Source organism: Culex pipiens, chromosome 3, assembly GCF_016801865.2.
Source record: "Culex pipiens pallens isolate TS chromosome 3, TS_CPP_V2, whole genome shotgun sequence".
Classification (NCBI taxonomy): Eukaryota; Metazoa; Arthropoda; class Insecta; order Diptera; family Culicidae; genus Culex; species Culex pipiens.
In genome coordinates, this window is record NC_068939.1 from 14,754,839 (window position 1) to 14,781,684 (window position 26,846).

At 38.7% G+C, this 26,846-nt stretch overlaps 4 protein-coding genes across 7 annotated transcripts; 3 read left to right on the plus strand and 1 right to left on the minus strand.

The window, feature by feature from the left end:
- The first annotated feature begins 553 nt into the window (after positions 1–553).
- On the plus strand, positions 554–3,273 carry LOC128093286 (uncharacterized). Its single transcript, XM_052709519.1, has 3 exons — positions 554–753; positions 1,002–1,063; positions 1,130–3,273. The coding sequence occupies exons 2-3, from the start codon at positions 1,032–1,034 to the stop codon at positions 3,240–3,242; spliced, it is 2,145 nt and encodes a 714-aa protein (XP_052565479.1). The 5' UTR covers positions 554–753; positions 1,002–1,031; the 3' UTR covers positions 3,243–3,273.
- Positions 3,274–6,128: 2,855 nt separating this feature from the next.
- LOC128093287 (uncharacterized) lies at positions 6,129–11,628 on the plus strand. Of its 2 annotated transcripts, XM_052709522.1 has the most exons (3): positions 6,129–6,161; positions 8,789–8,842; positions 8,908–11,628. In XM_052709522.1, exon 3 carries the CDS (start codon positions 9,414–9,416, stop codon positions 11,019–11,021), a length of 1,608 nt encoding a protein of 535 aa, XP_052565482.1. In that variant the 5' UTR covers positions 6,129–6,161; positions 8,789–8,842; positions 8,908–9,413; the 3' UTR covers positions 11,022–11,628. The 2 variants fall into 2 exon arrangements, with proteins under 2 accessions (XP_052565482.1, XP_052565483.1); XM_052709523.1 differs by having other exon boundaries at positions 6,134–6,161; positions 8,789–11,628.
- Positions 11,629–14,032: 2,404 nt separating this feature from the next.
- LOC120424204 (uncharacterized) lies at positions 14,033–19,194 on the plus strand. 2 transcript variants are annotated; one of them, XM_052709520.1, is made up of 5 exons: positions 14,033–14,088; positions 14,758–14,811; positions 14,866–16,946; positions 17,006–17,076; positions 18,922–19,194. In XM_052709520.1, exons 2-3 carry the CDS (start codon positions 14,780–14,782, stop codon positions 16,934–16,936), a joined length of 2,103 nt encoding a protein of 700 aa, XP_052565480.1. In that variant the 5' UTR covers positions 14,033–14,088; positions 14,758–14,779; the 3' UTR covers positions 16,937–16,946; positions 17,006–17,076; positions 18,922–19,194. The 2 variants fall into 2 exon arrangements, with proteins under 2 accessions (XP_052565480.1, XP_052565481.1); XM_052709521.1 differs by lacking the exon at positions 14,033–14,088 and having other exon boundaries at positions 14,126–14,811.
- A 2,047-nt stretch (positions 19,195–21,241) lies between these two features.
- LOC120424184 (kinesin-like protein Klp61F) lies at positions 21,242–25,053 on the minus strand. 2 transcript variants are annotated; one of them, XM_039588241.2, is made up of 4 exons: positions 24,842–25,053; positions 21,937–24,775; positions 21,734–21,877; positions 21,242–21,672 (listed from the first exon to the last, which is right to left on the minus strand). In XM_039588241.2, exons 1-4 carry the CDS (start codon positions 24,922–24,924, stop codon positions 21,604–21,606), a joined length of 3,135 nt encoding a protein of 1,044 aa, XP_039444175.1. In that variant the 5' UTR covers positions 24,925–25,053; the 3' UTR covers positions 21,242–21,603. The 2 variants fall into 2 exon arrangements, with proteins under 2 accessions (XP_039444175.1, XP_039444173.1); XM_039588239.2 differs by having other exon boundaries at positions 21,734–21,880; positions 24,842–25,052.
- Between the last annotated feature and the right edge of the window lie 1,793 nt (positions 25,054–26,846).

Genomic DNA, 26,846 nt, shown 5'->3' on the forward strand with positions numbered 1-26,846 from the left:
GTTCGTTTTGGGGTCCCCTAAGACCCTATTAAATTTTATTCTGTTTAGTGAAGTACTTTTAAAGTTATGCCAAGAAAAAGTTTTTTGTAGCTACAAAAAAGGGTGATTTTTGCATAACCTCAAAGGCCGGGTCTTTTTGCTTACGCGCGAGAGTCGCGCAGCATGCGTAGGGATTTTGGTCTGACCACGCGGGGGATTGGCAGCCACACCCCCTTGCATGCGTATCGCCCGGTTGCCACATTGCTTAAGCAGTGTCTGCGTCTCTTCTGGAAAAAATCTGTATTAATTATGTTGTGTCCATAACAAAATGGTAGGTAAATGTTCGAAAAGCTGTACTCCGGAACGGGATTCCTGATTGATTTGGTATCTTCAGCAAAGTTTGTAGGTCATTAAAAAAAAATAGTTACTCTCTAAAAAAATCACATTTTTTTTAATAAATATTTTGTTTTTAAAACGTGAAATTCCCGATTTTTTTTTTAATATATTAAAAACCAACAATTTAGCCACGGAAAAGTATGAGTAAAATAGTTTTCACCCCCTCAAAGTATTTCAGACAAAAAAAAATGGAACTTCTGGAAATCGACCGATTTGATAGAGAATTGCTCTGCTGCCATTCCTCGCATACACTCATTCGCGTTTGCATCGCACCAAAGGCAGCATTATTGGACAAAATTCGACGCAAGAAACATAGTGCCGGGTGAAGATTATCAACATTTAACAAGTTTTTGAGAGTTTTCCTTAAATTGCATGCAGGTACGTGTTTACACCTTTGAGCTTTTGAAATTTAGCGTAAGATGTTAAGTAGAACAGGCTATGCCACTGATAGTAGTCTGTGGTTTGTGTGTGATAGTGTAGGTTACGAATGAAATGCGAAAGCAAATGATTCACCGGCATAAACTTATCAAGCATATAAACCATGGTGCGCAGAATGAGTGAAACGAGAGAATCAAGTTTGGACACTTTAATTCTCAAATGCTATTTTTTCTCATTTATCTTTACAGTAATTGAGTATTGATTTGAAAGCATAAACAATGGACGAAATGAGAACGCCTGTTAAAGAAAAGTAAGTGATTTTTTCCAATTGATTTAAATATTGTTAATTTAACGTGTTTTTTACCCATTTTCATAGGAAATCTCCCAAAAATTCCAAAACCGCGGAAAGAATATCCGGAATTCACAATGGCATTCGTGGAACCGAATACCAACTGTGTGTGACGATGTACATTTTGCTGCGCGCCTATAACAGCTATTCTGAACACGGGCAAGATTTTAAGCTTTGTATGGAACCTACGGATCCGATAGTTGGCGAATTCGACGATATTTGGCTGGAGATGAATGGTGAACATATTTTGATACAGGTTAAGCATTGCTCAGACGGTAGCAATCTGACGGAGGGTATGCTTCTACCGAATAACCGTAGCTCTGATGAAGCATTTTCCATGTACAAATATTATGATTCTTTTGAAAAAAGTCAAAAGCTGAAAAAAGCCCGATGCAGAACTGATGAAAAGTGGACGTACGTTTTTTTGACCAACAAACCGTTGCAAGTGAGGGCAAGAAAAATGTTTGTAAAGTGTTCAAAAAAGTCTTCAATTGAAAGCATCTTCGATACCAGTTTATTCTACAAGTTTTGGAATGACCAAGAAAACGAATGTTTTAAGAAGCTAAATCCATCTGATGATTTTTGCGATAATTTCATACTTTCTGTGGCGCATTTGAATCTTCACAAATTGCGGAAGAAAATAGAAGCAGAAATTAGGAAAACCAAGCAAATGGACTCTAAACTTGGGATCAAATTTCTAAGAGACGAGCTTTTTGATTGGGTTTGTGATAAAGAAAATCGGAAGAACAAATATATGGAAAGGGAATGGGTTGAATCAATGTTTCAAAAGTTTCACACCGAGCACGCAAAAGATCACTGGAAGGCATACGAAAACCCAGTTCTCTCAACTATAAAGGAATCATTGCAAGAGTTTTTGAATCGGGATAACCAGATAGGAGCAATAGACGAAACTGCTAAACTTTTGTACGAAAAAATAAAATACATTCTCACAACAGGTCAAACAGAGAACACACAGAAATGTGATGAAAGTGAGTTGACAGCACCAGATAGAGAGGATGATGTTGACCAGGACGTTCCAGAAAAAATATCACCAATCAAACAAATATTTACGTTGCGACAAATTCTACAAATAAGTCGAGAATTTCAAGAAAAAGATACACATCATTTATTCGTCTTCTTTAAAGCTGATTATGAGACAGCGAAGTTTGATGAACTAATGAACCTAATAGACGCGAATGATTTCTCAACTAAAACTCTAGGGAAACACGACTCACCTGCCATGTTAAATTTGGCAGTAAAATGTGTCCTGAAACGAGCGGGATTCAAGATGGAGGGCACAGTTTTTGAAAATTCTCGGTTGGTTCTCAGCCACGACAACGAAGTGGACATAATCGGAAAAACGATCCAAGATGTTGAAATTCAGTACATTAGACTCAAAGATGAAGCCGGGAAAGTTGGTCTGATCCTCGATTCATCGAAAACGAAGTACATGTTAGCTAATGGGAAACTACCGCAAAGTGGCTCAGTGACCATAGCGAGTGATAAAATCGAAATCGTGAAAGAGGTAGAATTCCTCGGATCATTAGTGACATGGGAGAACAGCTGCAACATAGAAATCGAGAGATGTATTAAAGTCGGAAAACGCACTTTCGAAGATCTTGAGGAGATGCTAGAATCAGAGCAAGATATTCTCAAGAAATGGAGGATATACGACGAGCAAATACGATCCAGAGTCCTTGAAGGGTGTGAGACGTGGACAGTGCTTGCAAGTGAAGAAACCAAGCTAAAGAAATTTGAAGACGAAATGGCAAAAGCAATATTCGACGGTGAGAAGCAACCAGACACCTGCACCAGACCTATCATGAGTGTTGTAACTGCTAGACAAGTACGGTGGGCGGGACAGGTCGCCGGGATGTCGAACGATGAACCCGCGAAAAAAGTGGTCATCGAAGCCAGCTTTCCTGCCGTGAACGATAAAAGACGCAGAGGTAAACCGAAAATGCGATGGTTCGAGGCGATCAATGATCGTAAAAAAGAACCAGATCTATGGGACGTTTGGGAACTAGCAGAGGAGGAGCTCAAAACGGGCGCCCCCACGAGTAACCAAGGCGCAATGCAAACCATTTTGGGATGGTGGAATCAGGTCTCTTCACTTTTAAGTGCCCCAGAAGAAGAGTAAACCAGACACTAACAAAACTAAGAGAGCACAAGCTAGGGTAATTCAATTTGATTCTGTGAGCCCTTGAAATTTGTAATGAGTTTTTTACTTTTTACTTTGCAGCCTACGCAACAAAAAAGCAACAATTATCGAGAGATTCCGCAATATGGGCAATGAACCTCGTCAATGTAGTGGTTGGGATAGCACGAGACTTCACCAAGTGATTAGGATCTCCACAGAAGACTTTTAAGTCGGTGATACATAAAACAATATGGACTAAGGAATATTCAAATGATGTGATATTTTGTACGAAACTTGCTGTTTTTAACTATAAAAGGATAAAAAGGTGATAGAGGAAAGGGCTGAGTTATAAATGTCTCAGCTTACAGACAAGAAAGTGTTTTGATTTGTCTTACATAATATCTATTATTAAAATGAAGATGAGTCTAAATAAATCTATACAGTTGTTTAAATATATGTTTTAATATAAAGCAAAAGCAAAATTCATATCGTCTAACAAATAGATAACCAGACGCCAAAACCGTCTGCATGCGTTTCGATTTACCATGATACATATAGAAAGGACTTATTATCTCTTATAGCATAGCAGAGATTTTGATCACTTCGAGCATTTTACACATTTACACATGCATGAATTTTCACGACGCCGTGCCTTCCAATCAACGAGTATATAGGAAAGTTTTCTTAAATACATTAACAATTACAACAAAATTTCTCAATAAAAACACAAAAAAACAACAAATAATTTTCTTACAACCACGCGCTTCCACTGCTGGGTAGACACTCGACTCGAAAAAAATCACTGTTGGTCGATTTTTGCACAATCGAATGCACTGCCACTGAATTCTGTATTTGAAAAGTATGTTTTACCACAACAACCGCGATGAACTAAACCGACGGCGTGCCTTCCGATCAACAATGATTAAGGAAGGACTTACTGGGCTACGACCCAGTTATCGAGCGCCCAGTTAAAAAGCAACCCAGTTACCGAACAACTACTGTAATAATAATTTTAAAAAATACCTTTTTGAATTTTTATTAAATATAAGTTAAAGAAATGTGAAACATTTTGATAAAAAAAAACAACATGTAATAAGGCTTATTTACAAATTATAAAAATTTACTTAAGCCACCATACGCCTCCTCTCAACATAATAATTCATATGGGTCTGAAAAACGTAATTTTCAACGATAAAATAATTTAAATCGTACATATCATTCATCGGGAAGGCAAAACACAACTTTTGACGTATAAATCTTCCATGGATCATCTCGATTTATAATATTTAGCTTCCATGGTGGAACCGTGTATATTGTTGCAACATTTGCATCCTTGCTCACAGTCCATTTTTGAGCAACATCAATTCAACCATCCAAGATTCTAAACGTGTTTAACATTTAAAAAAACCCTTTGTTAAACAGATTATTTTAAACAGCAAAAGTACAAGCAGTGCTGAAAATGGGGTCATGACGCGAAAATCGGTGACGCTGACACGAATTTTTGAGATCCATTCACTGAACCGCAAAACCGTGACATAAACAAACCCGGCGCAGTCGTGAGTGCCCTAGCTCACTGAGCAGCTGCAATGCGAGGCAGTAGTCGACCAACGCTCATTCGACGTTGCACGCACACACATAAAGATACAAGTTTTGTATTTATGCGTGGAAATGTAATTTGAAATATAAGTAATGGTTGTTTTAAGTGTTTTGCACAGTCTACAACCATTCAATTGTTTAAAAATAGTCAAAATAGTGTTTAAAGAGGATTTTACGAGTCAGTCATATGACACGAATTGAGTGAGTGTAGCTCATTTTTTCACGTCTCTCATTCTCCAGCAGCCGACCGGCACAAGTCAGGCGGCAGTGGTTGAACAGACACAGTAGGCTTGCAGTCACATGCTAGCAGTGAACTGACATTTTGGTTTGCTTCATGTGTACGCTGGGTTGAAAACTTTTTGCAGGCCTGAGTACAAGACATTGAAGGGATTTCATTTACAAATATTGTTCCCTATTGTTCCAACAGTGAGTCTCGCCGTTGCTCTTTGCGAGGCAAGGTTTGCTTCGATAGTGTTTGACCTGCGTCGTGCTTTTGCACTTGTATCAAGAATTATATTTTTAAAAAAATGTACTGGGGTAGGCCCGCAATGTCCATGTACGTTTCAACAAAACAGTTAGTTTCGTTGAAAACAGTTATTTAAAAAAACCGGGGTGACTTTGATATTTAATTTACATTTAAAGTAACCTTACCAATTGTTAAATTGACGTAATGAATTGAAAATGCACACTTTTCGGCTAAAATTTGAAGTGTGCATATTCAATTCATTACGTCAATTTAACAATTGGTAAGGTTACTTTAAATGTATTATTTGAAAAATCCACCATGAAATGATTGTTTAACAAGGATCTATAACTTATTCTAAAATATATATATAAATTTTAGGTTAAGTAAATCAGAAGTTTCAAATTGGATCAAAATTCATTAGAAATAGATTTTTTAAATAAAAATATCAAATTTTGTTGGCACCAGAACCAATTCTGTAGCATGATGCAATAAATTTCTAAATTTGTTCTAAAATGGATATAAATCTGACATATATTTTTTTAAATCCATAGTCTTCGTTATGACTACAAACAATTTTTCCATTTTAAGATTTTACGATAACGAAAATGACAAGAAAAGATGACTTTATTAATAACAGTCTTTTTTAAGAATTCAAAAATCTAAAACCATAACCAAATGTGCCACGGACAGTGTTGTGTTTTCTGGAGTGTCCCGGAAATCCCACCTCGATTGGCAGTTTTGCGCAGTGTTGTCAAGTATCACACAAACACTCATGCTTTCGCGTTTCTATTGCCCGTTGCCGCGGCACTATCAAATCGGCACTTTTCGGTGAAACGCCACGCGAGTAAGAGTGCTGGGTAAGGATTGATAATTTCAAACTAGTTTCAAAAGTTTTCATAAACTAAAGAAAATCCGTCCTATATGTAATTTTGTCATTTTTAAGTTAATAATACAGTTTGTTTTATAACTACTCACTTACATTTTTGTACCGAATTCGGTAGTTGAGCAATTCTCTACGAAATCGGTCTTTTTTCTTCAATTTTAATTTTTGTATTTTTTAATCCGGCTGAAACTTTTTTGGTGCCTTCGGTATGCCCAAAGAAGCCATTTTGCATCATTAGTTTGTCCATATAATTTTCCATACAAATTCGGCAGCTGTCCATACAAAAATGATGTATGAAAATTCAAAAATCTGTATCTTTTGAAGGAATTTTTTGATCGATTTGGTGTCTTCGGCAAAGTTGTAGGTATGGATACGGACTACACTGGAAAAAATAATACACGGTAAAAAAAAATTTGGTGATTTTTTTATTTAACTTTTTATCACTAAAACTTGATTTACAAAAAAACACTATTTTTAATTTTTTTTATTTTTTGATATGTTTTAGAAGACATAAAATGCCAACTTTTCAGAAATTTCCAGGTTGTGCAAAAAATCACTGACCGAGTTATGAATTTTTTAATCAATACTGATTTTTTCAAAAAATCGAAATTTTGGTCGTAAAAATTTTTCAACTTCATTTTTCGATGTAAAATCAAATTTGCAATCAAAAAGTACTTTACTAAAATTTTGATAAAGTGCACCGTTTTCAAGTTATAGCCATATTTAAGTGACTTTTTTGAAAATAGTCGCAGTTTTTCATTTTTTTAAATTAGTGCACATGTTTGCCCAGTTTTGAAAAAAATATTTTTGAAAAGCTGAGAAAATTCTCTATATTTTGCTTATTCGGACTATGTTGATACGACCTTTAGTTGCTGAGATATTGCAATGCAAAGGTTTAAAAACAGGAAAATTGATGTTTTCTAAGTTTCACCCAAACAACCCACCATTTTCTATCGTCAATATCTCAGCAACTAATGGTCCGATTTTCAATGTTAATATATGAAACAATTGTGAAATTTTCCGATCTTTTCGAAAAAAATATTTTTGGAATTTTCAAATCAAGACAAACATTTTAAAAGGGCGTAATATTGAATGTTTGGCCTTTGTGAAATGTTAGTCTTGATTTGAAAATTCCAAAAATATTTTTTTCGAAGAGATCGGAAAATTTCACAAATGTTTCATATATTAACATTGAAAATCGGACCATTAGTTGCTGAGATATTGACGATAGAAAATGGTGGGTTGTTTGGGTGAAACTTAGAAAACATCATTTTTCCTGTTTTTAAACCTTTGCATTGCAATATCTCAGCAACTAAAGGTCGTATCAACAAAGTCCAAATAAGCAAAATATAGAGAATTTTCTCAGCTTTTCAAAAATATTTTTTTCAAAACTGGGCAAACATGTGCACTAATTTAAAAAAATGAAAAACTGCGACTATTTTCAAAAAAGTCACTTAAATATGGCTATAACTTGAAAACGGTGCACTTTATCAAAATTTCAGTATAGTACTTTTTGATTGCAAATTTGATTTTACATCGAAAAATGAAGTTGAAAAATTTTTACGACCAAAATTTCGATTTTTTGAAAAAATCAGTATTGATTAAAAAATTCATAACTCGGTCAGTGATTTTTTGCACAACCTGGAAATTTCTGAAAAGTTGGCATTTTATGCCTTCTAAAACATACCAAAAAATAAAAAAAAATAAAAATAGTGTTTTTTTGTAAATCAAGTTTTAGTGATAAAAAGTTAAATAAAAAAATCACCAAATTTTTTTTACCGTGTATTATTTTTTTCCAGTGTAGTCCGTATCCATACCTACAACTTTGCCGAAGACACCAAATCGATCAAAAAATTCCTTCAAAAGATACAGATTTTTGAATTTTCATACATCATTTTTGTATGGACAGCTGCCGAATTTGTATGGAAAATTATATGGACAAACTAATGATGCAAAATGGCTTCTTTGGGCATACCGAAGGCACCAAAAAAGTTTCAGTCGGATTAAAAAATACAAAAAAAATCGAATGACCGAAATCCTAGAGAACTGCTCAGTTGCAAAATCGGTAATGGTTAGATCGGTAAAACAATCTGTCAAAATGAACAAAATTTTACCGAATTCCGGTTGTACGATGTACAATAATGAACCGCATTTCCGAATTTCGGTGAGTTTTTACCGAATTCGGTAATTTTCAGTTTACTAAACTGTTCAGCCGTTGAAAACTCGGTAAACTTTACCGAATTCGGTGGGACAAATTCGCCTTGCTTTTTTGTTCGAATGTGTGAAATAAGCATTGCCACTGATAAAGTCTTACTTTTTTTTCTCATAAAAAGTCTTACTTTTGTGTGTGATAGTATAAAATGTATGCGAAAGTAAATGAGTCACTGGCACTTACTTATACTTATCAATCACTTGAACCACGATGCGCAGATAAAGAAAAATGCTTGGAAAAATGATAAAATTACATGATTATTTGTCCAATCGAGCTTACATTTGGGATAAAGGCTCAGTACATCAAATTTGAGCTATTTTAATAAGGACACTTTTATTTTACTGAATTTTCGTACGGTTTAAGCTAACCTTATCATTTTTTCTTATCAGTGATTAATTATTCATTTGAACAATGGCCGGAATGATAACGTCTGTCAAAGCAAAGTGAGAAAAATGTATTTTGGATTTAAATATGTTTAAAATTCTTGTTGTACATCATATTTTCATAGGCAACCTCCCAAAAATTCCAAAACCCCGGATAGAATATCCGGCATTCACAATGGCATTCGTGGAACCGAATACCAACTGTGTGTGACGATGTACATTTTGCTGCGCGCTTATAACAGCTACCCTGAACGTAGGCAAGATTTCAGGCTTCGGATGGAACCCACGGATCCGATAGTTGGCGAATTTGACGATATTTGGCTGGAGATAAACGGTGAACAGATTTTAATACAGGTTAAGCATTGCTCAGACGGTAGCAATCTGACCGAGGGTATGCTTCTACCGAATAAGCGTAGCTCCGATGAACCATTTTCACTGTACAAATATTGTGATTCTTTTGAAGAGTGTCGAAAGATGCAAATAGCTCGGTACAGGACAGCTGAAAAATGGACCTACGTGTTTTTGACCAACAAACCGTTGCAAGTTAAAGCGAGATTTTTTTTTGAAAGGTGTTCAAATCAGTCTTTACTTGAAAGTATCTTAGAAACCGGTGAGTTCTTAAAGATCTGGAATGACCAAAAAAAAGGAATGTTTTATGAAGCTGGACTCCTCTGAAGATTTTTGCGACAATTTCATACTTTCTGTGGCGCATCTGAATCTTAATAATTTGTGCAAGAAGATTGAAGCTGAAATTAGGAAAACCAAGCAAATGGACTCTAAACTTGGGATCAAATTTCTAAGAGACGAGCTTTTTGATTGGGTCTGTGTTAAGGAAAATCGAAAACACAAATATATTAATCGAGAATGGGTTGAATCAATGTTTCAAAAGTTTCACACCGAGCACGCAAAAGATCACTGGAAGGCATACGAAAACCCAGTTCTCTCAACTATAAAGGAATCATTGCAAGAGTTTTTGTATCGGGATAACCAGATAGGAGCAATAGACGAAACTGCTAAACTTTTGTACGAAAAAATAAAATACATTCTCACAACAGGTCAAACAGAGAACACACAGAAATGTGATGAAAATAAGTTGACAGCAATAGATAGAGAGGATGATGTTGACCAGGACGTTCCAGAAAAATTATCAACAATCAAACAAATATTTACGTTGCGACAAATTCTACAAATAAGTCGAGAATTTCAGGCAACAGATACACATCATCTATTCATCTACTTCAAAGTTGATTACGAAACAGCGAAGCTTAATGAATTAATGGACCTAATAGACGCAAATGATTCCTCAACTAAAACTCTTGGGAAAAACAACTCATCTGTCATGTTAAATTTGGCAGTACAATGTGTTTTGAAACGAGCGGAATTCAACATGGAGGGCACAGTTTTTGAAACTTCCCGGTTGGTTCTCTGCCACGACAAAGAAGTAGATATAACCGGAAAAACAATCCAAGATGTTGAAATTCAATACGTTAGACTGAGAGCAGAAGCCGAAAAAGTTGGTCTGATTCTTGATGCATCGAAAACGAAGTACATGTTAGCCAATGGGAAACTACCGCAAAGTGGCTCGGTGACCATAGCGAGTGATAAGATCGAAATGGTGAAAGAGGTAGAATTCCTCGGATCATTAGTGACATGGGACAACAGCTGCAACATAGAAATCGAGAGATGTATTAAAGTCGGAAAACGCACTTTCGAAGATCTTGAGGAGATGCTAGAATCAGAGCAAGATATTCTCAAGAAATGGAGGATATACGACGAGCAAATACGATCCAGAGTCCTTGAAGGGTGTGAGACGTGGACAGTGCTTGCAAGTGAAGAAACCAAGCTAAAGAAATTTGAAGACGAAATGGCAAAAGCAATATTCGACGGTGAGAAGCAACCAGACACCTGCACCAGACCTATCATGAGTGTTGTAACTGCTAGACAAGTACGGTGGGCGGGACAGGTCGCCGGGATGTCGAACGATGAACCCGCGAAAAAAGTGGTCATCGAAGCCAGCTTTCCTGCCGTGAACAATAAAAGACGCAGAGGTAAACCGAAAATGCGATGGTTCGAGGCGATCAATGATCGTAGAAAAGAACCAGATCTATGGGACGCTTGGGAGCTAGCAGAGGAGGAGCTCAAAACGGGCGCCCCCACGAGTAACCAAGGCGCAATGCAAACCATTTTGGGATGGTGGAATCAGGTCTCTTCACTTTTAAGTGCCCCAGAAGAAGAGTAAAACAGACACTTACAAGACTAAGAGAGCACAAGCTTGGGTAATTTTATTTGATTCTGTGAGCCCTTGAAGTTTGTATGAGGAAAATTAGTTGCAAAGCAACAAAAAAAGCGACAACCATCGAGAGTCAACTTACAAGATTCCGCGATATGGGCAATGGACCTCGTCAATGTATTGGTTCGTATAGCACGCGACTTCACCAAGTGATTAGGATCTCCACAGAAGACTTTTAAGTCGTTGATACATAAAGCAATATGGACTTAGGAATATTAAAATGATGTGATAGTTTTGTACGAAACTTGCTGTTTTAAACCTCAATGATAAAAAGGTGATAGAGGAAAGGGATGAGTTATAAATGTCTCAGCTTACAGACAAGAAAGTGTATTGTTTTGTCTTACATAATATCTATTATTAAAATGAAGATGGAGTTTATTATCTTAAGAAGAGCCTAAATAAATTTATAAAGTTGTTTAAATATATGTTTTAATGTAAAGCAAAAGCGAAATTCATATCGTCTAACAAATAGATAACCAGACGCCAAAACCGTCTGCGTGCGTTTCGATTAACCATGATATAGAAAGGACTTATTATCTCTTATAGTATAGCAGAGATTTTGATCACTTCGAACATTTTACACATTTACACATGCATGAATTTTCATGACGCCTTGCCTTCCAATCAACGAGTATATAGGAAGGACTTCTTAAATACATTAACAATTACAAAAAAATTTCTCAATAAAAGCACACAAAAAAGCAACAAATAATTTTCTTACAACCACGCGCTTCCACTGCTGGGTAGACACTCGACTCGAAAAAAAAATCACTGTTGGTCGATTTTTGCCGATTCTGTATTTGAAAAGTATGTTTTACCACAACAACCTCGATGAACTAAACCGACGGCGTGCCTTCCGATCAACGATGATTAAGGAAGGACTTTTTTCGCATAGCTGTTTCCAATCTAACACACCGATGAAAAATCAGTGTAACACAAAAACAAGACTACGTGTCCCCACTGCCAGCGCTCTAATGATGCCATTATTCAATTATAACAATCTTAGTGCACTACAGTTAAAAATGTTCAGCAATATGATAATTGAAGCATTTGAAAAGTTTGTTTTTCATCTTGTGATCGATTCATCATGTTTGACCCATGGGAGATTTATCCATAGAAGTTGTGTTTCATCTTTCTTAATAAGACTATTATCGATTAAAATATTCTATCGGTGAAAATTGCGTTTTTAAGAAAAAAGGGTTTTTTCATACTAATGGAGACGCCTAGTACTACAGTACTTGTTCGGTAACTGGGCTGAGAACGTAGCCCAGTCACCGAATGCTGCTCGCTAACTGGGCTGAATGAAAAATTACGAGGTGAACAACGATGCATAATAATTTTCTAATGAAATATAAAAATAAAAGTTACTCAAATTTATTTACAATGCTTACTTTTCATATTTCTTTAATTGTGACATGAAATCAAATAAAAGTTTGAAAAAAGTTTTTTATTTATTGAACATGATTTTTGCATCCATTAACCCCTCGGTCATTTCGGTTTGTTTTGGTTTTTTGACGTTTGTCTGCTTTTTAACTGGGCTACGGTCCAGTTTTCGAGCGCCCAGTTAAAAAGCAGCCCAGTTACCGAACAACTACTGTAATAATAATTTTAGATAATATGATTAAAAATACCTTTTTGAATTTTTATTAAATATAGGTTAAAGAAATGTAAAACATTTTGAAAAAATAAACAACATATAATAAGGCTTATTTACAAATTATAAAAAATTACTTAAGCCACCATGCGCCTCCTCTAAAAATAATAATTCATATGGGAAAACACGTTATTTTAAAAACCGGGGTGATTTTGATATTCACTGTGTTTCTTTCAAATTTTAGCGTAAAAGTGTGCATATTCAAATCATTACGTTAATTTAAAAACTGGTAAGGTTACTTTGAATGTTTTATTTGAAAAATCCACCATGAAATGTTTGTTTAACTAGGATCTATAACTTATTCTAAATATATATTCATTTTAGGTTAAGTAAATAAGAAGTTTCAAATTGGATCAAAATTCATCAGAAATAGATTTTTTTTATAAAAATATCTAATTTTGTTGCCACCAGAACCAATTCTGTAGCATGATGCAATAAATTTCTAAATTTGTTGTAGAATGGATATAAATCTGGCATATATTTTTTTAAATCTATAGTCTTTGTTGGAAACGGCCGGAATGTGAGCACGGACACCGGGATTGTGAGCGTGACAAATTAAAACACTCATTTTATCGATCGCTACAAAGCTGTAATTTTATTACAACATTTAATCAACAAATATTTCACAATAACACAAAAAACATACAACTTCGGTTTCCGCACTACCGCTCGTCCAAAACTGTTGTTTACTTCTGATCTTCACTGAGCGACAGCACGGGCACCGATCGTAAGCACAAACAATTGAACGGAGCACAAAAGGGTCAGCAGCAGTGTCCGAGGGGTGCGACACTTGCGTATTCGCAACAGTCTTCGTTATGACTACAAACAAATTTTCCAATTTAAGATTTTAAGATAACGAAAATAACAAGAAAAGATGACTTTATTAATAACAGTTTTTTCTTAAGAATTCAAAAATCTAAAACCATTACCAAAAAAAACATGGACTTGCAGTATTGTTTTTTTTCTGGAGTGTCCCGGAAATCCCTCCTCGATTGGCAGTTTTGCGCAGGGTTGTCAAGTAGGGGAAATTCTCGTATGTTTGGCAGGTTAAGCATTTGCTCCTAATTCCGTCCAATTTGTTCATTTTCAATATTTAAACAACTAATTTAGAAAAACTTTTAATAGAAACTTACTTGCTCACTTTTTATTGAGCTATTTATCACTCGATTCCAGTTGAAAACACTTTTAATGAGCTGTAATTGAATGTCAAAGTGCTGATATGGCAACATTAGAGGCACGCTGGAATTAGATGCTGTTCCCCTATCACACAGCCACTCAAGCATTCGCGTTTCAATTGCCCGTTGCCGCGGCACTATCAAATCGGCACTATTCGGTGAAACGCCACGCGAGTAAGAGTGCTGGGTAAGGATTGATAATTTCAAACTAGTTTCAAAAGTTTTCAAAAACTAAAGAAAATCCGTCCTACATGTAATTTTGTCATTTTTGAGTTAATAATACAGTTTGTTTCATAACTACATGTGTGCACACTTACATTTTTGTACCGAATTCGGTAGTTGAAAAATAGGTAATGTTTAGATCGGTAAAACAATCTGTCAAAATGAACAAAATTTAACCGAATTTCGGTTGTACGATGTACAATAATGAACCGCATTTCCGAATTTCGGTGAGTTTTTACCGAATTCGGTAATTTTCAGTTTACTCAACTGTTCAGCAGTTGCAAATTCGGTAAACTTTACCGAATTCGGTGGGACAAATTCGCCTTGCTTTTTTGTTCGAATGTGTGAAATAAGCATTGCCACTGATAAAGTTTTACTTTTGTGTGCGATAGTATAAAATATATGCGAAAGTAAATGAGTCACTGGCACTTACTTATCAATCACTTGAACCACGATGCGCAGATAAAGAAAAATGATAAAATTACATGATTATTTGTTCAATCGAGTTTAAATTTGGGATAAAGGCTCAGTACATCAAATTTGAGCTATTTTAATAAGGACACTTTTATTTGACTGAATTTTCTTTAAAAAACAGCGCACGGTTTATGCTAACCTTATCAATTTTTCTCATCAGTGATTAATTAATCATTTGAACAATGCCCGGAATGACAACGCCTGTTAAAGCAAAGTGAGTGGAATTTATTTTTGTTTAAAATTCTTGTTGTACATCATATTTTCATAGGCAACCTCCCAAAAATTCCAAAACCGCGGAAAGAATATCCGGAATTCACAATGGCATTCGTGGAACCGAATACCAACTGTGTGTGACGATGTACATTTTGCTGCGCGCCTATAACAGCTATTCTGAACACGGGCAAGATTTTAAGCTTTGTATGGAACCTACGGATCCGATAGTTGGCGAATTCGACGATATTTGGCTGGAGATGAATGGTGAACATATTTTGATACAGGTTAAGCATTGCTCAGACGGTAGCAATCTGACGGAGGGTATGCTTCTACCGAATAACCGTAGCTCTGATGAAGCATTTTCCATGTACAAATATTATGATTCTTTTGAAAAAAGTCAAAAGCTGAAAAAAGCCCGATGCAGAACTGATGAAAAGTGGACGTACGTTTTTTTGACCAACAAACCGTTGCAAGTGAGGGCAAGAAAAATGTTTGTAAAGTGTTCAAAAAAGTCTTCAATTGAAAGCATCTTCGATACCAGTTTATTCTACAAGTTTTGGAATGACCAAGAAAACGAATGTGTTAAGAAGCTAAATCCATCTGATGATTTTTGCGATAATTTCATACTTTCTGTGGCGCATTTGAATCTTCACAAATTGCGGAAGAAAATAGAAGCAGAAATTAGGAAAACCAAGCAAATGGACTCTAAACTTGGGATCAAATTTCTAAGAGACGAGCTTTTTGATTGGGTTTGTGATAAAGAAAATCGGAAGAACAAATATATGGATAGGGAATGGGTTGAATCAATGTTTCAAAAGTTTCACATCGAGCACGCAAAAGATCACTGGAAGGCATACGAAAACCCAGTTCTCTCAACTATAAAGGAATCATTGCAAGAGTTTTTGAATCAGGATAACCAGATAGGAGCAATAGACGAAACTGCTAAACTTTTGTACGAAAAAATAAAATACATTCTCACAACAGGTCAAACAGAGAACACACAGAAATGTGATGAAAATAAGTTGACAGCAATAGATAGAGAGGATGATGTTGACCAGGACGTTCCAGAAAAATTATCAACAATCAAACAAATATTTACGTTGCGACAAATTCTACAAATAAGTCGAGAATTTCAGGCAACAGATACACATCATCTATTCATCTACTTCAAAGTTGATTACGAAACAGCGAAGCTTAATGAATTAATGGACCTAATAGACGCAAATGATTCCTCAACTAAAACTCTTGGGAAAAACAACTCATCTGTCATGTTAAATTTGGCAGTACAATGTGTTTTGAAACGAGCGGAATTCAACATGGAGGGCACAGTTTTTGAAAATTCTCAGCTGATTCTCTGCCACGATAACGAAGTGGACATAATTGGAAAAACGATCCAAGATGTTGAAATTCAGTACGTTAGACTGAGAGCTGAAGCCAGGAAAGTTGGTCTGATTCTTGATGCATCGAAAACGAAGTACATGTTAGCCAATGGGAAACTACCGCAAAGTGGCTCGGTGACCATAGCGAGTGATAAGATCGAAATGGTGAAAGAGGTAGAATTCCTCGGATCATTAGTGACATGGGAGAACAGCTGCAACATAGAAATCGAGAGATGTATTAAAGTCGGAAAACGCACTTTCGAAGATCTTGAGGAGATGCTAGAATCAGAGCAAGATATTCTCAAGAAATGGAGGATATACGACGAGCAAATACGATCCAGAGTCCTTGAAGGGTGTGAGACGTGGACAGTGCTTGCCAGTAGAGAAACAATGCTCGTCAAGTTTGAAGACGATATGTTAAGAGCAATATTTAACGGTGCCAAACAACCAGACATCTGTAGACCTATCATGAGTGTTGTAAATGCTAAACAAGTACGGTGGGCGGGACAGGTCGCTGGGATGTCAAACGATGAACCCGCCAAAAGAGTGGTCATCGTAGCCAGCTTTCCCGACGTGAACCAGAGAAGACGTACGGGTAAACCGAAAACGCGATGGTTTGAGGCGATCAATGGTCGTGAAAAAGGGCAAGATCTACGCGAAGCTTGGGAACTAGCCGTAAAGCAGCTCAAATCTGGAAATTCAGGAGTAACCAAAACGGAATGCAAACATTTTGGAATTATGTCCTGATGCCTAAAGAGTAAAAACGGTCACAAAGAGGAAATCACTAGCAAATGATAAACACATATTTTCCCACAGGGTACACAAAGGATACACCAAAAATGAGTTGCATTAGGGCAGAACTACTTCCTCTCGAGATTCACAAGAAGGTAAGGAACATACATGTTGACTAGGATTACTACAAATGTTATTACCGGAAACTGGGGTGACATTGATAGCCCAGGATATCTTTAATAGCAGCATTTTTTTTTTTTTTTTGCTGCAATAAGTAAAACGATCACCTTTTTTCATAAAATTATTTTTATTAGGTCCATTTCGGTTCTGGGACCTGGTTAGGACCGAGTCGGCTTTTGTAATTACATTTTACTTAAAGCTATGAATAATTACAGAGGATCTTGTGTGTAAATGTTAGTGGGAGGGGAGTCGATTACCCGCGGCCAACTCGGGGTTAGTAGGGTGATGTTAAAAGACAAGGCGTGGGAAGGGAAGGGGATTGTGTAGGGGTCTTGGTTGGCTCTGCTGGCCTTTGCTTTTGTCCTCAGCCGCAACTCGGTGTCGGCTCGGCTGGGGCGTTCTTGCTTTGCTTCCGGTGCAAACCAGAAACGACGGCTTTGTGTGAAGGCTAGTTATACTAACTGAAGAAAAACTAAATGGTTATTTTGGAATCTAAGAGGAACTGATAGATCGGATCGAGAACATCAAGGTCTAGTTGAGATAACGCGTCTCGCATCGGGATTTCTGGTGGTCTTCCTCGGGCCCTGAGGGTATCTTTCAACTTAATTCTGTGAACATGGTGATCTGGACACGCCCATACGAGATGGTCGATGCCCTGATAACCCTGCCCACAGTCGCAAAGGTTCGTATCACTCATGTTGATGCGGTAAAGATGAGCCTTGGACGAGTAATGGTTCGACATAAGGCGGGACATCGTTCTGATGAATCCACGCGTCAAGTCCATTCCAGGCATTTCTTTGCACCTTAGGTCGTATGGAATACATCCAACGTCCCTTGGTGTCGCCGTCCCATTGTGTTTGCCAATCCAGAAGTGCCTTTCAAAAATGTCACCACTCTCAGCACCCTTCTTGGCTAAGTTGGCTGGGTAAGTCCGCTTTCTCATTACCCGGAATCGAGCAATGAGCGCGGACCCATACCACCGTGATGCTGAAGGACTGAGCCGCCAGGTTGTTATGATTATGAACCAATGGTTGAATATGAACCATAATCGGAAACTTGGTAGAATCGTGTTGTTACGGCGGTAGACTCCAAGATCTGTATTCCAGGACACTTTGGAGGACCCAGAACGTCCAATAATAAAATGTAACTTTTTTTTTGCCTGTTTCTGTTTACTCATGGAAAAAATTAACTACTGGTACCAAAATTATAGATTAACACAGTCTTGTCTTGCGTATTTCCGTGAGGAAAAACGCAGACTCCCTGGTCGGCTTCAGAGACCGGATAGCCTCAACAGAGCTAAAGATGAAGTAGTGGTCAGGTGGCATGGTCTCGATGATTCGCAGTGCGCAGTAAACCGAGTAAACCGCGGCTAACTCTGCGACATAAACCGAACTCGACTCCTTCAGCTTAAAGAACAGCTGATAAGATTCTTGATAGCTGAGCTGATTGGAGCCATCGGTGAAGAATCTGTTGTTTGGAGGAACATGGTTGTACTTTGATGCGAAGATCGACGGTACAACTCCCCGCAGAAGATGTTTTGGGATACCGCGAGTATCGGCTTTCATGGACGTGTCGAAGCCAATCAGGGTGCTGCTGGTTAACAGAGACGAGCGCTGTACCGTTGTGCTCGGGCTCCACTCCCACGATGACATAATGTCATAATATAGAAGCATGCGCCGAGACTCAACGTGAAGGTTCAGCAACGTTTCAAAGTTGTCACTTTGGAAACCCTATCAAAGTCACTTCAATTTACGGTGCGTATTGCAAAATGATTGTGTTATGTAACTTTTTTTTGTATTTTATTATTATTTGTTTTTAAGAACCATCTTACAGTTAACACTATGGGCAATGAATTTCGTCAATTGTATGGTTCGGATAGTACGCGACTGCAATACAATATTTACCAACTTTTGATCTCCAAAGAAGACTTTTTAATCGGTGAAATGCTGTGATAGTGTTGTTGGAAAGTTGCTGTTTCAAACGCAATGTTCAAAAAAGTGATGATTTAAAAAGGTCTCAGGTTATTAGTTTACAGACAAAAAGTAGCTATGTTTTTAATATTGTATTGTTATCATACTTTTTTAGCATGGAAGGTTAATCAAACAATTTATTTTTGATTTATTTTATCAATTATTTAAATACAAATTGTATTTTTATCAAATAGTCTAAATATTTTTTTATTTAATGTAAAAGAAAAGTCATGTGGACAAATGTCATGTCAAATTGTTCGCTTTTCAGCATGGCCTTGGCGCAGTCTCTGTTTCAAAACCCCTTACTCGAGCAACCTTTGGAGTCCAACTGCCTGGAAGCAGGTTTTGTTTTCTTTTCCAGTGAAACGACTCCTGCTGCTGCACTGGACATTCCACGGACAAAAATACACATCTGGAGTTTTTTTTTTAAAGGTTCAATAAACAAAATTTCCAGTTTTTGCTTTTTGGGTGTTTTAAAACCGCCTTGAGGCAGGGGTATTAAAAAACACCCAAAAAGCAAAAACTGAAAATTTGGTTTATTGGACCTTTTAAAAAAAAAAAAAGAAAAAACTCCAGACATGTCCATCCCGGGATTTTTCGGAAACTGGATATTGGGTACTAAAGCCCTTTATCAATTTTTATGTACAATGGTAAAAAACACGATTAAAAACCATTTCTGATCACTTTTTCATTTTAATGCAAAAAAAATCGACAAGACAACATTTTTTCGATGGATCAACTATGGTCCCCTTGGAACGAGCTGTCAAGTAGGAGCATTTCTGTCAAGAAGGACCGCGAGGTTATTTTTTCAAAATTTATTTAAACATCAATTTTAAACTCTTTGTGGGCGTACAAAGGGTCATTGTACTCAGAAAAATAAGCTTTATCGCTGTAAACAATAATATCAGCAATCTATGCTTCATTTTTGGACCCAATTCTTGAATCCTTGGAAGTTTTATATTTTGTCCCGGATTTCCCGAAATGGTAAAAATAATACATATTTTAGAGTGGAAATTTAAATCTGTTTTGGAATTAGTGGAACAATTGCATACTTAGGAATTTTATAGTACAGTCTAGATACAGACTCGATTATCCGAAAATTTCACTTCAGATAAGGTTAGTACAAATATTTTTAAAAGTTTTTTTTTGCTTTTTGCTTGACAGAATGGCCCGCCTAAGTAAAATGCGCCAAAAACCATAGAAAAACATACAAATTTAAGAATTCAGTGTAGTAGGCTTATGCTTTTGGATGTTCCCCTTGATGTTGTATACTTGGTTGATGAAAATTTTAAGCTTAAAACTATTTTTGAGCCACTTAAAAAAAAAGTTTTGTTTCGGCTACATTTCCTGGGTGCGGGCCACTTACCAAAACAAACATTTTTGAAAATAGTTTTAATATGTTGAAATAAGACACTATTTTTACAAATAAGCATCAAAACAAGTAAAAAATCAACTAATGTTGGATTAAACGTGATTTGTGAAGCTACCAGGAACAATATAATCCATTTAGCTCAAATTTCGTAAATTGTGATTGTTTTTATAAGACAGAAAAAGGCCCTCAAGTAGATTTTAATTTAAAACTTCCACCACCAAGCCTCTAAACGATTTGATGGTTCCGGTGTTGTTTGATTACCTTGGTAGTAACATCTAGTAACATTATAAGCATTGTACAAACTTTTTCAAACTAACCAACTTTTCAGAATGCTTATTTAAGAACCTCAAAATAAACAACATTTGCGTGGTTTTGTCATAAATTTACATTTTTGCTCATAATTCGAAAAATACAATGAATTCAAACGTCGTTTTCGGTATGGTGATGTTATTTGACGTCCTTTATAAGACCCTTGCCTTAATGTTGGTCTAAATAAATTCATTCTAAAGCCCAACACCAAGGGTGGCCCATTCTGCCCCCACCGCCCCTATGGGAATGGTAAACCAACGACACAAAATGACCCCCACAAAGTTTGAGTCAAATCAAAAAAATACAAAAAATTGCTCATGTTTAGATTATCCAAAGCTTTTTTTTTTAAGGATAATCGAACTTTGGATAATCGAGTACAGTTAGTAATGGGAAATGTCATCTTTTTGATGTTATACTTTAAAAATAACAGTCAAAACATATGTTGTTTGTTAAAAAAAAGCAAACGAAAAAACATATTTCTTTTTTTTGTTTAGTATTATGTTTTTTTATTCAAGTCTTAAAAGTGCACGTAGTCAGTGTTATACATACGAAACAATACTAAAACAATTCGATTATGTACACAAACAGCTTCCACACCCCACATGGGCCACATGTTCTTAAAGTTTCTAGCTATTACGATCAATGTTAAACATTTTCCAAACGAACGCTCCATCTCGTACGGCACAAAATATATTATTTAAAAAAAAATACTTATAAAGAAAGGACAAACAGTCGTGAACTTACCTCGCGTGTGCGCCTCACGCAAGCAAGCGTGGTCAAAATATCGCATTAAAAAGGAAAAAAAAAATAGCACGGATTGTTGTCGGTCACTCTGCAGGTGCGCACGGTGTCTACGCCACCTCCTCAATCGTGTCCATGTTTTCCTTGTTGTGCTCCTCCAGCTCAAGGTCGGCGCCAGCCTAATCAATTAAAAAACAATTTAACTTCAGCTTAGCAAAATGATTCAACCAAAAAACCCACCTTGGACGCAATGTTCGAGATTTGCAACGCCTTGAAGCGCTTCCGGTCCTCGGCGAGCACGTTGTGGCGCGGCGCCAGCGGCGTCGAGTTGCGGATTTCGTCCCCGTTCAGGCTCGCGCACAGCATGCTCACGTCCTCGTTGTCCTGCTGTCGATGAAAAGAATTGTTTATTGGTTTTAAGATTTTAAAGGGGTTTGACTTACCTCCGAGATTGAAAGGTCATGATCTCGTTCCCGCTCGCGCCAGAATCGGCGCACGATGCGGTCGTGTGGGGAGGTCATGGCGAGGTCTTTCGGGTAGGAGATGGTTTTGCGGATCGGGGTTTGGCCGGTTGGTTGGTACAGTTGCAGTTCTTCGCGGTGGAATCGGCCGATGTGGGCGGTCATTTCGGCCAGGTTGGCGTTGGTCTGGTTCTGGTAGGTGGTGATGTTTCGCTGGAGTTGTTTGTTGAGGGCGACGGTCGTCGTTTGGAACTCGGACTGTTCGGTACGGTCGGAGGCTAGTTTGGTGACGAGGGATTCGGTTTGGGCGCTGTGCGATGAGGAAAGCTGGGCGCGGTGATTTGTGAAGGCGGTGGTGAATTGTGTCCACCGAGTCTTGGTGGATTCGGGGAGGGCTTGCAACGTTTGGCGCTGCTGAGTGATGGCTTCCTTTTGCGCAGTACAGCTGGCTTCCAGAGGTTGGAGAATCGTTTCCTTGAGGCATCCTTCCACGACGAACCGTTGCATCTTCAGGACATCATCCAGCTGGCGGCCGTTTTCTTCCAGCTGTTCCGCGGAAGCCGTTCGCTGTCGAATGCTCTCTTCGACCTGAGTCTCGCCAGTGCTGATCAACCGCTGGGCAGCACTCTTCGCGTCTTGAACGTCCTGGCAAACGGTCTTCAGCTTGTCCAACCCGGCTTCCTCCGCCCGCATCTCCTCGCACATCTTGTTGTAGAACGCGGTCAGCTGGTCCATCCGTTTCTGCGCCGACTCCTTTGACTTTTCCACAAACTGCTCAATCTGAACTCCGCTCTCGCCGAACCGCACCATCAGTTGGTCCATCTCGCCCAAATTCCGCCGTTGAGCATTGGCAAACGCCAAGCACTGCTCGTCACTCCGCCGACAGCTTTCCAGCGTGCTCTCGAGCAGATTCCTCTGCGCGCCCTGCTGCTCCTCCAAGATCTTCCGCAACGCTTCGACATTACCCGCCACCGTTTTCCTCAAACCCTCAACCGCTTGATCAACCAGCCCAGCGCAACTCTCCACCACCTTCAGCTGTCCCTCCGTCCACTCGGAATGCTCCCGTTGGAAACTCTCCACGAGCGCTGACCCACCAGCCAACCCCGTCTCCGCCAAGCTCTCCAGCGCCGCAATACGATCCCTCGTATCCTGCTGCAGCGTGTCCTGCTTCGCCAGGTACTTTTCCCAGTCGCGACCAATCGAAGTGGTGATCTGGGCGCATCCCTGCGTCAGACTCGTCACGTTCGCCTGCATGTTCTGCATTCGGGTGCGCATCTGGTCCACAAACTGCTCGCACACGGTTTGGTTCTTGGCGTCCGTTTCTTTTCTGCGATCGATCGTCGCGTGCAGCCCGTCCGTGTCGGCCTTCACGTCCTCGACGACCTCGATCAGCTCCTTCGCCTGGCTAGTCAGCGCTTCCTCCGTCTTGACCTGCCGATCGATGATGGCCTTCTTCTCGACGTAGCGGTTCTTCACCATGTTCAGGTTGCGCTTCGTGCTGACCAGTTCGTGCTTGGTCACGCACAAATCGCCCTCGGTTTTGCGCAGAATTTCCTCCTTTTCCACCAGACTGAGGCTGACCTCCTTGAAGATGGCCTCCTTCTTGGCGAGGTCGTCCTTCAGGACTCTGATGAGCTGCACCTTGTCGTTGAGCTCCTTCGTGGTGGCTTCCGATTTGTAGAGCATTTCGTTGTAAGTATCCTCCGGCAGGTAAATTCCGTTTTTGTCGCGGGTTGCGTGAAGTTCACGCTTCAACCGATCGATCTCTTCGGTGTACTCCTTGATGACGGTCTTCTTGGACAACTTCTGGTTCGCCTCCGGTTTGTTCTGGATGTTTTTGGCACGGTGGGCGTACTCCAGCGTGCTGAGCGTTTCTTCAAAGTCTTTGTGCCCTGGCGAGATGGTCGCAATGATGGACGTTTTGGTGCGTCCTCCGAGCGATTCCTGAAGCAAACGGGTCAATTTAGACTCCCGATACGGAATGTGCGGCGTTCGTTCGACCAGCGCCGTGATGACCCGACCCAGCGTCAGCAGCGACTGGTTAATATTAACCGACTCGCGCGTACGAATGCCCTTTTCGTTGCCGGCCTTGGTGATGTTCTCGCTTCCGGCCAAATCGACCAGGTTGAGCTTGCCAATCTTGAGCAGCTCCTCGCCCTCCATCCCATTCTCCTTGATGTGAACAATAATCGAGAAGATCGTGTGCGAACGGGACGACTGAGCGTTCATCAAGGTCGACGCCGTCCGGCGACGTTCCTGCCCTTTCGCCAACAATTTATAAACGTCATCCTTACTGTGCACCAGCACCTCCTCCAACCCCTGCACAATCACCGACCCCTTCTTATTTACATCGTCGTAAATCCTAATCTTTACATGATCGTCCGTCGACAGCAAATCGCACAACTCTTCGTTGTACAACTCCAGGTACGAAATCCTCATCGAAAACTCCAACTCCGTCATCCGCAGCTCGTCAAACAGATGGTTCAACGCCCGCGGAATTATCCCCGTCTTCGTATCGTCGTCCCACCCCGAACTCAACTCCGGCTGCTCCTCCCCCACCATCGTAAACGTCTTCCCCGTGCCCGTCTGCCCATACGCAAACACCGTACAATTAAACCCGGCCAGCACCTCCTCGATGTACGGCGCGACCACGGCATGGTACACTTCGTGCTGCTTCGAGTTCACATCAAAAGCCCGATCAAACGTAAACTTCTTCGACGTCCGCGTATCCGACAACGTCGGCTTCAGCATCACCTCCCTGCTGGACACCACGTCCACCACTTCCTGTGACCGGATCAACTTCTCCCGGGCATTTGTGGGCCTAAAAAAAAAGTTGACAGTTGACCAAAAAACGGTTCCCCTTCGGAACGCCCAAACCGCAACTCACCTGACGCGCAGATAAACCTGCACATTTTGGTTGCATTTGAGCGGTTTTCCGTTGCTCGTGTTGTTGCCGCTGCTCGCGTCCATCCTGTTTCGGTGCCGGATCCGTAAAAGTAGCCGTAAATTTGCGCAAAAAACACTCCGCCTTTTTGCTTTTGCTCGCGGTTGAACGGTCGACGATTTCGAATTTCTGATGGGCGGCGATCAACCGTTTGAGTGCGCAGTGTTGCCAGAAGTGGACCGCGGTGGGGCACTCACTTTTGACAGGTTTATGTGGCGTCCGGCGAGTACGTCACGTTGAAATGTACAAGAAAATCGTTCGTTTAGATGTGAAAGTTTTTTAGCACGTAAAAAAATTAATCTTGAGTTAATTTTTTTAATTTTTGAAAGGTCAAAAAAAAAACTTGAATTCGGTACTAAAGCCCTATGTCAATGTTTATGTACAACGGTAAAAAACATGATTAAAAACCATTTCTGATCACTTTTTTTTTCATTTTAATGCAAATTTTTTTTTTTGACAACATTTTTTCGATGGATCAACTATGGTCCCCTTGGAACGAGCTGTGAAGTAGGAGTGTTTTTAATGGTGTTTTTTACCGTTGTACATAAAAATTTACATAGGGCTTTAGTTTGGCTTTAGTACTCAATTGGGCCAATGTGAGTTTGTAAACAATGGGTATATCTTGCTCACGTCAGTGGGGAGTAAGGAAAAATTGCGAACATGTGTTTGTTGATTTATTATTTATTTATTTTCTTTTCATTTAAAAATTGTTTGAATAGTTGTACTGTAAAGGCTGATACGCAGATCGGAAGGAACGCAAAACTCCATTAAAAAATCGCACAAGAAAAGGTCAGGGAAAGGGCCACGAAAATATTTTTCTTAAGCGGTACGCAGCTGAAAAGTAACAGAAACGGAAAGTGGGTTTGACGTTTTAAGAATTTAAGAATTTAAGAATTTAAGAATTTAAGAATTTAAGAATTTAAGAATTTAAGAATTTAAGAATTTAAGAATTTAAGAATTTAAGAATTTAAGAATTTAAGAATTTGAGAATTTAAGAATTTAAGAATTTAAGAATTTAAGAATTTAAGAATTTAAGAATTTAAGAATTTAAGAATTTAAGAATTTAAGAATTTAAGAATTTAAGAATTTAAGAATTTAAGAATTTAAGAATTTAAGAATTTAAGAATTTAAGAATTTAAGATCATGATTGCTTGTTTTCAAATCTTTATTGGCTTATTTAAAATGTTTTGCTTGACTTTTTGCCTTTACTCAATACAAATGACTTGTCTCTTGCATGTCCGGCAGAAGATTGACAATGCGATGACCAAAATTAATCAAACACAGCCCCAATCTGACCTAAAAAACTAAACTGCATCACCCCAGATTACCAAAAGTCATTTTTCATACGAAAACTTGCAGCACGGGAGGGAAAATATCTCCAAACTCGAAGAATTGAAATCGAAAAATCAATCATCACTCTTAATGTTAACATTTACTGACGTGAGCAGGATAAACTTTTTGTTTACAAACTCACATTGGCCCAATTATATTGTTTTGCTTGAAAAAACCTTCCGTCAGACGATTTGCTCCCGGTAGATCCCGGAGCTAACCTGAGTTTTGTTTAGATTCGGATGAACACGGATGAACTCGAACCTAAATTAGCTCTCACACAAGTATCGCGGTGGGCTTGACGCGGGTGCCAAATTAGCTTTACAACGCAATTAGGTCCCTGCGGTGGAGATGCCCTAACAGATGGTGAAGAATTATTTTTCAAGCTTATCATCTGTTCAAGTGGCGTCTACGGGCTTAGAGAGCCTGGAGCTTATTAGAGAACGGACATCTCAAACCAAAAGTACCAATCGAAGCACGAGAAATGTCAAACGAAGGTACCAATCGAGCAAAATCCTTTGTCTTGTGCTCGATTGGTACCTCCGTTCCACAGTTCTCGTGCTTCGATTGGTACTTTTGGTTTGAGATGTCCGTTCTCTAATAAGCTCCAGGCTCTCTA